Source organism: Lutjanus erythropterus, chromosome 13 (genome assembly GCF_056507025.1).
Source record: "Lutjanus erythropterus isolate fLutEry1 chromosome 13, fLutEry1.hap2, whole genome shotgun sequence".
Classification (NCBI taxonomy): Eukaryota; Metazoa; Chordata; class Actinopteri; order Lutjaniformes; family Lutjanidae; genus Lutjanus; species Lutjanus erythropterus.
The window spans coordinates 38,298,113-38,311,238 of record NC_139329.1 but is presented as its reverse complement, the minus strand read 5'-3'; the positions used below and the strand labels follow the sequence as shown (position 1 = coordinate 38,311,238).

At 39.9% G+C, this 13,126-nt stretch overlaps 1 protein-coding gene across 1 annotated transcript in view; it reads left to right on the top strand.

Moving 5' to 3' along the window:
- The window catches only part of cadps2 (Ca++-dependent secretion activator 2), a 271,647-nt gene that overhangs the window by 218,662 nt on the left and 39,859 nt on the right, over positions 1-13,126 (top strand). The window contains exons 19-21 of the mRNA XM_084733727.1: positions 288-429; positions 11,951-12,106; positions 12,551-12,698. Coding sequence (XP_084589853.1) covers positions 288-429; positions 11,951-12,106; positions 12,551-12,698 — 446 coding nt within the window. The remainder of the gene's footprint in view (positions 1-287; positions 430-11,950; positions 12,107-12,550; positions 12,699-13,126) is intronic.

Here is a 13,126-nt window from a genome sequence, read left to right as displayed (position 1 = left end):
GAAATTCTTACTTTTCTTCTCAGGAGAATTGGATGAAAAGTTAATGAGATAAGATATCATTTATCTGATCAACATAAGACTACAGCCAGCAGTTTAACACAAAAACAAAGGAAACCCACATAATCTGTGCATTATAATGTTACTTTCAAAGCATTTTTGTCATTGCAGATTAGTAGAATCTAAACATTATTGGAGGACAGGGTTGTGTGACGTAGTACTCGATGGAGGTGGTCTGAAACGGTGTAAAATTTGCTCACGTGCTCTTCTTTTGGCCCCGCCCTCCACAGCTCACCTGTGCAATGGGACGTTCCACAAACACCTGCAGGACCTGTACGTCCCCCTGGTGGTGCGCTACATCGACCTGATGGAATCGTCCATCGCTCAGTCCATCCACCGCGGCTTCGAACAGGAGACCTGGCAGTCCGTCAAGTAAGACGTCCTCTCAGCCCATTAAAGCAAATATTCGTCTCTTTCCACTCAGTATTGATTTTGTGATGTGCTGATCAGAAGACATTGAAAAAATAAGTTTTTTAGACCTCTATGTTGCATAAAAGCTTGATGCAGCAGGACTTCAGTAACTTTATTTCAACGTGTAGTTAGGATCTTTATCGCTCTGAAATGCAGTCATTTAAATCGTGGATTATTGTTTGTACATTTCTAAACTTTTTTTATTGTTTATACATTTATAATCTCTAAGAAGTTAAGTCTTCTCAGTTTGAGCTGCCTCAACAACAAATCTGTTTGCTGCTGTTCTTATCATTTGTGGATTATGTTTTTATTTTCACTTCAAGCATCATTATAGACTTAGAAAAACAATTGTTCTTTGATGATATATCCTTCACTTCGTGTTCACCTGCAGTTTAAGTCGTCTCTTTAGACTGAACACTAAGTGAGTTTTAGAAGCATGAGGTTGGGCAGGATGAGTTGTCGGCACAAACACACAGGGCACATGTAGTCGGTGTGTATTTTGCAGGTTAGCCACAGCTCATGTCTGCACCGTGTTTGGGGTGAATAAACAGGGAAATACACGTGCAAATGTTCCCGCTGTCAAATTTGCATTACAAATTCAGTGTGAACACAACTGAAATGCAGCATAAATCGACATTTCGAGTGTGTTGTCATTTCACCCGTGTCTTCAGTAACTTGTGATGACGTGTCAAGACGTCACTGGTCGTATTGTCCTTAAGATTCTTGGCATGGAGTGAATCAAACTTCTGCTGTAAGTGTTGACTCACTTAATTTCAGACCCGCTTTGTCAGTGTTATTGTCATAACACAGATGGAAGACATTTTTCCTTTGCAAGATAAGAAAGTTACACATATAGAACCTTTCAACAACCAGACAAAGGGCTTCACATAAGACATAAAAAGAACAACAACATAAAAACACATAAATATAATTTGAAAAATAAACTGAAGATACAAATAACTAGTTGTATAGATAAGAAAGGTATACAATGGGAGTATTTAGAGAATTCTAAAAGAGCATTTGATACCATTAATCCCAATATATTACTCAATAAAATGAAAAGGTACAGTGTAATAGGAGCTGTGCTCAGTTGGTTTAAAATTTGTATAAGAAAAAACAGTTTTCCCAGGGAGAGTTTGCAGCAGGTTTTGGAGATGGTTATAACCACTGACGTAAATTAAGATGGACATCACATCTCTACTTCATCCCAAGGTATAAAAATGAAGCCAAAATATACTGGGAATGAGTGCCGCCATGTTGTCTTGGTGACGTCATTCAGAGCCAGAATCTGTGTCGTAGTGAATCGAGGTCTCGGCCAGATCAGTCGCAAGTGGGGGACAGCTGTTAATTATGATGTGAAAACCCCTTTTACAGCATAAAATAACTAAATAAAATCAAACTGATGAGAAAAATGGACACTTGAACAAACATCAGTGTGATAAAAACTACCTACAATAACAGAAACTGTCATTTATGTGATGCATGCTAATCTCCTCTCTACTATAATAGAGTGTGTGGGATTTATGACCTGTGCTGCAGCCGGCCACCAGGGGGCGTTTAAGATATTTTGGCCTCACTTTCAGGGGTCTGTCATGTTGTCCATCTTTATATATGTGCGTGGTTACAAGTGAAATCAGCACATGAAAACAGTCATTAGATTTGAACAAAACAAAGCTTATTCTGTTTGAAAATAAACATGTTCACAAGTAACAATAGACAATGTTAATATTGAAAGAGTAATGTAGGTAAATGTAGTAATGTAAGTTATGAAAATAAATTTCTGTGTGGGATATTAGACCTCAAAATCTGCTGGAAACCTCATGCAAGATATGTGCGAGCAAAGTTGGCAGGGAGCGTTGCAGTTCTGGGAAAAACAAGGCGCATTCTGGACCATGAAGCGTTGCACACTCCGTATTGTTGGCTGGTGTTACCGTACCTGAATTGCTGCAGGGAGGAGTGTGTTAACACCTACAAAAGCACCTTACGCTCAATATGCATACTGCAAAAAAAGAGCCACAAGAAAAGTAAACAGTGTAGGATTTAGTGAACACAATGAGATGCTGTTTTTGAAGACACATGCTTTGAAGTTCATGGATTTGGTGGAATTTTAAGACTTGCATACATGAGCAGAAATATACAGATTAAAGAGGAGAGTAAAAGTTATTCACCTTTACAAACGACAATTAACAAAAAGGATTTCTGCTACACTGTGTGATAGGGATGTAATGATACCAAAAACTCTGATATATACAGCATTTAACTTTGTATAAAATGTGTTTTTCCTTTTAACTTAAAGTGCTTCTGTTTTCCTTCTTCAACAAAAATAGAATTAAAGTAACAGCCGTGACTTCAGCAATGTGCAGAAAAATCCAAGGTGGCAAAATACGCAGATTCATCACTGAAGTAGAAATAGTCATGTAAAAAAAGACGATGGTAAAAGTCCTGATTTAACTTCTTTACTCAAGTAAAAATGAAAAAGTTCAGGCTCTGAAATGTACTCAAAGTATAAAAGTAAGGAGTCGTCCTGTAAAACTGACATTTCTACCAGCTGCTTCTGTGCAAAGCTGAAACTGAACCTCATCTTTTCTCTTCAGCTGAGTCTCCCTCTCTGTCTGTTTCGTCTCATTACGTCTTTTACATTGTTATTTAATCTGCCACATCTGTCGTGCCTGATATGGACTGATAGATACACCGAGGAATCATAATTTCTCTGTGATATTGTTCTGTCTGTTTTGGTTCAGATGCTGTAAAGGCGGCGCCCGGTGACGCAAATAAAAATAATCAATAATTCTCCTAAGATACTTTAAAACTAAAGTAAGGAGTGGTTTTGAAAATGTGAGGAGTAGAAAATACAGAGATTTGTGTTAAAATGTGCAGAATAATACAGTACAGATATCTGAAAACGCTAAGTACAGTAACTAAGTATTCATTACTTCCCACCTCTGCAAAAAATTGCTATGAATTGTTTTGGCAGTGAATGTTTGAATTATGTGTGTACAGTTGCAAAACAGAAATAATGCAGCAGTCAGTAGCAGCCTCTTTTATAAGATAAAATAAATAAAATGATTAACCATGCAGTAGCACGGTACACTACAGAATTGGGAGATTTTTATCGTGATATTTGATATTTTGTTATTAGACCTGCAGTGATTCATCAATTATTAATTGATTATTAAATTAATCAGCAACTATTTTGATAATCGATTAATTCATTTGAGTAATTTTTTAAGAAAAAGGTCAAAATTTCTGATTCCAGCTTCGTAAATGTGAATATAACCTGATTTCTTTACTCCTTTATGACAGTAAAGTGAATATCTTTGGGGAACACTGGGGCTTTTACAAAACCTTTCTCACCGTTATCTGACATTCTGCAGAGCAAACATGTAATCGATCGATCAAGAAAATAAAAGGCAGATTAATCAACAATGAAAATAATCATGAGAAGATCATTTTGATCACTTTGAGCCTCATGAAGCACAGTGTGTGTGTGACGCTCTGCCTCTGTGTACATGCTGCCAAGAGGAGAGCCAAACCATATCTTATCTTTTGGGGTATTTGAGATGCTTCTGTGCTCAAAGATAGATTTTTTTCAACAACATGTTTTTCGCCTATATCTGAAATAATCCGTAAATAATTGTGTTTTTAACCTTCTGTTTACTATCAGCGGCGATGATTTGTTGAGGTGCGACACTGGCTGCTGCATGAATGTAACAGAAACAATAAAAGACTGAACAAACTGAACGCTGCACAGGACAGCAGAGGAACAAAAGGAGGCAGAGCTGAATGTTGAACACACACAGCAAGGACACACTGCAGTCAGGAACAATGCACTTAGAGCTGCACTCTTCAACAAAAAGCACCTGAACTGAAAGAAAATAGAATGAACAGAAGTAAGCAGTGACTTTTCTGTGTTTCATTGGCATTTCCTATTGATCAGCTGCAAGCTGTTGACATGTTACTATTCTTCCGTTTGTGTGCTGCTTATTGTTTCTGTCACAATTTCCTCTCTTTTATTCTCTTAACCATTTCCTGTTTTCGATCAACCTCGCCGCTGACTCTGACCCGGCAGGTCGTTAACTAACAATCTAGCGAGCGTTCCTCTTCCCAAAGTCCCCAGCCTCCCTCTCACGCTGCCACAGATGCCCAGCTTCTCGGCGCCCGCATGGATGGGACCGCTGTGTGACAACACGTATGTATTGGAGGAGATGAGACTCACCTGGTAGTAAAAAAAAAAAGGCATCCATCAATAAAAATGCCCAGACCTGAACCCAAAAAGACCCAAAGACAACAGGATAAAAACTCTTGGTCTGAACCAGCTGGAAAATCTGTAAAAAGCCACCCTGTCTGTTCAAAGTGACAACATTTCTCTCTGTGAGAAGTGACATTGATTGTTTTTCATATAAAGTGCAACATACACAATGTGTGTGACAAGGCTGATGATAGTCTACAGTCGTGCCAGAGAGGCTGTTATGTTCATTACACGCTAGAAAACTAACCTGCTGATGGATGGAGAACAAAGATCTTTGCCACCAGTGAGAAGTCAAGAGTTTGTTTTCTGTGGCCATTTTAGAACATTTCTGACTCGGTCTGTCAGGCTCAGCTCTGTGCTGCCTGGACTCTTCCAGCTTTAATCAGACTCAGCTGTTCTATCAGCTGAATGTGAACGTAGCTCACATAGCTGCTAAATGCAAACACTTAGCATCACACTCAGAGCACCGCTGATCCTCGCTAACATTAACATTCATGTCACCATAAAGCACTGTGTCTGAATTAATGCACAGTAAAGTGAGCATTTCATTGTTCGTCTTTTCATCAAAATTATAAAAAGAAATACTTTACTGATCTTACATAATGCTGAAATAAGAATTTTAAGATGCAAGAATATGTCATAATGTTTTCTCAGGGTATAATAATACATCAATCTGGATTGATATATCGATGCAAAGAGAAAATAATAATCTACTGTATATTGTCGTCTTTAAGATGCACCTTTATTTTGAAATTCCAGCGGCATGTCTGTGTCAGAGATGTCTGAAAGATTCAGTCAGAAAACTGTCGAATCATAGTTTAGTTGCTTTTTGTGAGTTGAAATAAATGTAACTCATTGTGTTAAATGGAGAGATGAGATTGATCACAGATCTCTGATTTAATCAAGATGAAATGTTATTATGGTGGACTTAATATTGTTGACCAAAGAATCTATATGATACTGTTTCTTGATGAAACTTGTGATTTACACCCCTAATATTTGCATGTACACCAGATTAAGATATACACACCTTCAGTTTGACCTTCTCACATTATTATCCAGCTTTACCTTTATGTTAAATGACTGGAATGCTAATGCTAACAACAGTGATCATTGCTGAAGCAAAGCATGCAATTGCTAATGCTAACAGGATGCTGACAGGGATTCAAACATTCGTTTTAGAGGTATTCTGTCATCAACTGAAAACTTTAATCTGCTGGTGGTCCTGGAGGAAAACTCAAGAGTTTACAAAATGTACTTAGGATTCATCCTCTGGGCACAGCTGCATCCAGAACCCCCCTGATTCTGGACAGGGCTCATGATTCCACCAGACGCATCTGAGCGGACAGGAAGTCAGACAAAGGGATGGCACAGAGAGTCCGCTCAAAGTGAAGACTCCCGATTGTTAAAAAAAGATAGAAAATAAACTATTTAGCCTACTCAGTCATGGTAGAAGCACAAAAATCAAAGAAAATGCCGAAATCAACTAAATCAGAGCAAGTCAACATAATCAGGTGGGCAAAACGCTCTGCTTTTCTGCATGAAGCCATGTAGAGAACGGATTAAAACCACATCGCAGACACAGCGTTCACAGTGGAATCAAGGTGCAAATATCTGATCTGTGTTTATCTACGTCATATACCACTCATATATCATCTAGCATGGCTAAAAAGGCTTGTTCAGTGGAGCTGGCTAACTCAAGGAAATCCTCAGTAAACTAAGCTGATGACGACACATTCAAGTCATTTTGTGCTTTTTCATCGGCTGAGTCAACACAAAGCTTTTGTTGCTCCTATTAAACTTTTCGAGTGGAACATTTTAAAAGACCAAAGTAGAGAAGACAGTGTGGACAGGTGACCCGGGTCAGTTCAGGTCAAGTCTTTGGGTTTTCAGGGGTCAGGTGTGGGTGAAGACCTCCAGTCAGGACTGACGTCTGTCTGTCCTGAGCGCTCCGCTGTCACGTCCCAGATCTGTTTCTGTTCGTCTGTCTGCATGTTTGTCAAAGAGTCACTTCAGTGATTTATTATATTAAGAAACTTCTCAAGTCAGAACTCCACTGATTCTTTTTGCTTTTTTACTCCCCCGCATGAATCCCTGCTCAAGTTTTTACGTTCTATTGTAAAAGTACTTGATTAAAATCCACAGAAACTTTGTCATGCCGTTCAGTCCCGGTCTGTGAGAGAGCACTGAGGAGCATGCAGCATTATTCTCGTCTGAATGAGCCAGGCTCGGCATGAGAGGCAGCTTTGTGGTTTCAAATTGTTTCTGTGACACTGTGGCTCTTTTGTCAGCGGGGCGCCGCCTGCATGCGATGGTTCCTCGGAGACTCGTTGGTGAAGATTTTGTGAGTGTGTCATGAGTCCTTGTGCTGTGCAGTGTGCATGTCACCATGTAAAGAATATCGGCGTAATAATAACACAGCGCCTCAATTTTCTTTTGCAGCATGCAAGGAATAAATCTACCTGACATCTTGTAAGTTGAGCAAAGTTTTGCTTTCAAGTGTGAAAGCTTTATCGAGTCAAAGCCCCCTGCTCCTTTCCTTTCCAAAATATCACCCTCTATCAAAACATGACAAAATATTCTGTCACTGCTTCACAACATGTTATTCTCCCTGAGTCTCCATGTTTTAAGGCAGATTTCTAAAGTTAAGTTAAGGAAAAGTTCATGTTAAATTGTTTGTGATGCACTTCTTTATGTGGTTAACAGCAGGTTTTGATTGTAAATGCAGTCCCATTCAATTTTACCTTTAAGCCACGTAGGATTTGTCTGAGCTGTTTGTTTCGTTAATGTTAAATCATCCCAATAATGAGAAAATAAAGAAATGCAGGCAGAGAGCAGAGCCTCTGCAGATACAGCCACCATCATACACTTCCAGTGGGTCATAAGTGATGATTGACAGGGATTATGTTTATATCCATACAGTGTTTCGTTAGAAAGTACCATATATTATACCTGTAAGAACTGTAGTGTACTTATTCAAAGTTTAGGGGTCTTGATTTATAAGCGCATAGTACATTACAAATAAATGAATTATAACACATAAAAGCAAAATACCAAAATATGAAATGATCTTTAAAACCTCTAGAAACTCAAATCCACACTAGACTTCTAATCATGTAATTTAGGGTCTCATGTACAAAATAGTAAGCATCCAAAAAGTGCTAGAAATGTTTGTTTTCCTGATTGAATTGGGTGTGCCTGCGCTCGGACAGTTATTACAAAAGTTAGACTGTAAATTCCATGAACCAGTCATAAAAAAAAAAAAAAAAATCCACGTCAGTTGTCAGAGCCAACTCCAACGACGGGGAGCTGAAGCCGTTATATCGCCCTGGACTCCCTTGACAAAAACACTGTATTTAGAACATTTTCACCATTTTACTCTGCCGTCAGTCAGCCTTTTCCAGCGAGGAACTGAAGCCACCGTCTCTGACCAACATCTCCCCTGTTCTGTGAGGTAAAATTACTGTTTTTGTCAAAGGAGTCTGGTGGCTTTGAGGAGAACATGAACGTTGCCAGTTCCCCGTCAGAAAAGTGTTGAAAATGTTCTAATATCGTGTACATTTAAACTGCCATTAATATTTTAGGTAGCTAAAATACATTTTTCTGCCGACTCCTTTAGCAGCACCCTATTTCTTAGCTTCCCAGTTGGTTGCTGCTATTTTTTTGTTTTTTAACAAGGTTTTCTAATAGTTCTGAACATTTATTTTCACTCAGATCTTTGTGGATACTTCACAGGAAACTACACTTTTGATATCATATATGCATTTTTACTACTTAAAGCCACGTTTCCAGATGCTGTAAAGCTTAAGAGATTTAATTCTTCCAGACCTCAAGTCAACAAATCTCAATGTTTGAAAAGGCACCTGTACATTTACAATAAGCAGGTCACAATAGCTCTCAGTTTCTTTCTATTTTCTCTGTGCTGGACCACTTACTCCTCCCTGTCATGTTGTTCTCTGGATTGGGTACATTTAATTCAATAAAAGGTTGTTGAAGAGGGGAAAAAAAAAACTGTATATACTAGAGAATAGCAGCTAATGTGACAATAGCTTCACACAGTTTATTAAAAGAAAACAGATTTGTTCCATTGACTTCTGCTTCATAACTGTCTGTAAACCATTTCTCTCCTGTGGAGCAGTTTAGACTGACAGAGGAGGTTAAATGAAACTGAGCGATGACACAGAGCTAAAGAGCTACAAAACATTCCTGAAGTTTAGACGTTCTCACTTTCTGTTCTTCAAACATCAGACCTGTCAGGATGGTTTGTTAAAGGTCAAACTGAAGTCTGGGTACCAACAAAGGGTCCTTGAGTTGGTTGTAGGAGGTCCCCAGCAAAATGAGTAACAGAATATTTTAAAGCTATGAAACTGTCTCAGTTTAATACTGATACGACCAAACGAGACCATCAGCATGAAGATCAGCTGTTTCTGTACATTTGTTAAAGCTGTGCCACCGAGTCAGATTCACCTTGAAATCAGATGAAACAAGCCCGAGTTTACGTTTTCCCATATGTTAATGCCCGTTAAAATGAAGCACAAAGACATTTTCATGTACATCATTTTATTTTTGGTGTTATATTTTGTGGTAATGGTGGTGGAAAGACTTCTGTTTTTGTCCACAGGGACCTACAAAATCACATTTTTTGGAAGTTGGAAAAACAAGGAACTGATTGTAAATTGAGGACAGGGAATTATTTTCAAAACTAAAATTTAAAAAAGACAAAACTCTCTCAAATTGGGGGTCTGTGGCATCTATTGTGTGGATCTTTGACATGAAAACGCTCGGGAACCTCGGGACTAAATGATTAATTTTTAAAAACCCAAATAACCGAGATGAATCAATATTGAAAATAGCAGCAGCAGTTGTAGCTGTAGGCTGTAATTAACTGTGACATCAGTGAGAGATTGGAGGTTTGATCTGAATTCACCTGCACAGTTCAGTTTTAGAAATGTGTCCTCACGTGTCAGTCAGTCTGTCATGGAGAAGGTGAGTCTGGCAGGGCCGGTGGCCATGTCGGGGCCTCCGACGCTCCACCAACGCTTAAAAAGGCTCCTCATTCCGACTCCCCAGCCTTTCCCACAACACAGACCACACTGTTCCTCTACCTCACTTCACTTGGCCCTCCTCGATCCAATGAAAAAGAAAAAAAAAAAGCAAAAAAAAAAAAGCTGGCACTTCATTAGTGAGCACAGACGGGCGAGTGGGATCGTCCCGTTCCCCGGGGAGCGGGGCGGAGCGCGCTCAGAGAAGAGCACCGCTAATTAGACATGAGGGGGATAGCCACCGAGCGTTTAATTGCACCACGGACTCAGCCCAAAGCGTTTATTCCTGTGCGCCACTTGTTAAGGTAACAGTCTTTTAAAGGCGAAGTGAGAAAAGTGAGGGAGTGAGTGGCGCTTGTTTTAACCCCCCCGTCACCCTCCTACCCCCTCCTCCATCCTCCTGTGGCTGTCATTCTAGCCGGGCGCTGTACACTTGGATGTCGGTGGCGGCGAGCGTTGCCATGTGTTGCTGTGTAACCTGTGCGCAGGGGAGAAGGCGGGGAGACGTCCATCTGTCTCTGTTTCAGCCTGGTGCTGTGTTTACTGACTGAAACCACACAGCTCCGCACCAAAACTACCAAAACCTGTTGAAGAAGAACACAGAACCTGAATGCACCCATCTTCTACGAGTCTCTGGCAAAACACTGAGCACTCATGATGCTTTTTTTTTTTTTTTTTTTTCTTCACAAAAATACCAGTGCAGAGAGGATTATACCAGTAAATCTACAAGTGTGTGCACATTAAATACAAATCAGGAACATTCTGCCTTTCTGCTGATCAGATTTCAAATCAGCCTTTTAGTTTATTTAGTTTATTTTCTTTGTTTCTTCTTTGGGAGTCATTTTACTGCAGAGTAATTATCCTCTACTGTCTACAAACTGCTTTAAATGACATCTGATGTCTTGTATTTGATATTCAGCTGCTGAAAATGAAACTTGCAGAACACAACATTAATTTGGTTGTTCCTTACATTGAAAATATTCAGTAAGACTGAATTTATTGGCGCTTTCCTAACAATAGTAAGCCTGTACATACCAAATGAGATGCTTCTTTCCAGGAAACTTTCAAGGAAATTGGTTGGAAATTAAAGACCCGTGTTTAGAAATAAAGCTTTTCCAAATGTTTCCTTTCAGGAGCAAACTGCAGCCTCAGGTGTTGGAGTGCTCTTGAACGCAGGGACACTGAGAGTTTTCTAAAAATGGCCGCTGCTCACAGCTGTATTACCATCCAGAGATCACATGAATGATGCATCAGAACATTGTCGTCTGTGAGGGCTTCATTTCTCTGCCACAAGCCTGCAAGTTGATTTTGGTAGAAATGAACTGAAAACGATGGCTGCTTGTATAGAGGCTCAAACTCTGATCAGGACCACAGGTTTTTGGGAGTTCCTGTCAGCCATTTAATCCAAGCCACCACCTTTTTTAATTTCATGTTGTAGAGAAACGGCCTCATTCTGAATGTCAAATGCGAGAGTTTGGTCAGAGCCACCTTCGAACCTTGACGCTGTACTACCATTCTGGCATCATTTCTGAAGGGCGCCCTCTAGTGTTCTCTTCATTCATTCATTCATTTTGAAAGCTGACTGCGGAGGCCTGCACGTGCAAAACTGATGTTAGAACTGCTGTACCTGAGAAGGTGGGAGTGGGAAAGTGTTGAGAGAAAACCAAAGCATCAACGGGATCGCTCCCTCAAAAAGAGAGCATAACTGTGACTGATGATTACATCTAAATGTAGCTCCAAAACATGACAACTAACAAATATGTTCACCTAAAACGTTGATTAAAGCTACTTAAGATCACAAACACATCAAAACATCAAAAGTAATTAAAGAAGAAAGCGTGCGCATTCCCAAAAAAGGAAGAAAACAGACGTGCAACAGGTACTGAAGTGCTTTTTGAATTCTTTTTGAAAATATGCTTCAAAAACTCAAGTGAAAATGAAAAAACAACACTTTGGGTTTATCAGCATTACAGTCACAATGATAATTATTTCTGCAAGGTTGTGTTTTCAGTTCGGTTTAGTTTTGTGGGGTAGAATTGACTTCACAGGATGGAGATGTAAATTATTTTCACTTGTGAGATATGGCATTCAACCTTGGAATAATCAACCGTGGAATAATTTCCATACATCTTTAAATCCAGTAGATGTGTTTGTGATATTCAGTGAGTAACTCTCTCCGTCCTCCCTGCAGTAACGGCTCAGCCACATCGGAGGATCTGTTCTGGAAGCTGGATGCTCTGCAGATGTTCGTGCTGGACCTCCACTGGCCAGAGCCCGAGTTCGCCAAACATCTGGAGCAGAGACTCAAACTGATGGCCAGCGACATGATGGAGGCCTGCGTCAAGAGGTCAGACTGAGAGGTCGCCCACAGCTGGATCAGCACCTCTGGGTTCACATCCATCTGGATCTTCTTGCTCTTTCTTTTTATTTTTTGCACCACATGCCTGCCAAAGTGAATCCTTTTTTTAATTCTGAAGATACAAACACATACAAACTTTCAAAAAGTATTATCTCAACAAGTATAAATGTGAGCAAAATCATTTCTGACCTGAAAACCTCAAAGCTCAACAAATTGTGAAAACCAGCTGTCTTTTGTGAAGCTTGTTAAGATGGTCTATGAGTCCTTGAAATAATACTTAAATATTTCTTTGGACTTCTTTTAAATCCACATTTTTGTAAAATAACAAAAATCTTTGCAAAAAATCTGTCACAGTTTTGCAGAAAAGCATTAAATTTCAGTCACTTTTGGTGACAATCAGCGATCATAAAAACCTGTCTGTTTGTCCCACAGAACAAAGTCGGCATTTGATTCCAAAATGCAGAAAGCGAGCAAGTCGACGGACTTCAGGGTGCCGCTGTCGGTCTGCACCATGTTCAACGTGCTGATGGACGCCAAGAAGCAGTGCTCCAAACTCTGTGTGTTGGACACCGGTCAGGAGGTGAGCCAACGGTCACATGACTGATGACACTGCCTGACATCAGTGATGTGACATCACAGGGTTTATATTTAAAGGTTTTATCCCTTTTGTTCCAGTTTGACTTCAAGCTAAAGTCAGATCTGAATAATCTGTCACTGCTGAAAGTCTTCAGAGCGATAAGCTAATGGTAACGTGTAGCAGGAGCTCACTGTGGACAGTCACACACAGCTAACAGGACAGCTTCCTCCATTTTCCAGGAAGTTACGATGATGTGATCGCAACAATTAATGCAATTTTAGCCAATCCCCATGAATTGTAGTTTCATAAGAATTCCAGTGGTCTCCCACGCTAAAATCAGATCTCTTCTGCACATCAAATCAGCTCACAGTGATCCACCCTGCAGCGGCAGCCTGTGCAGAACGTCCTGGATGTTGCGGCTGCAGTCCAGA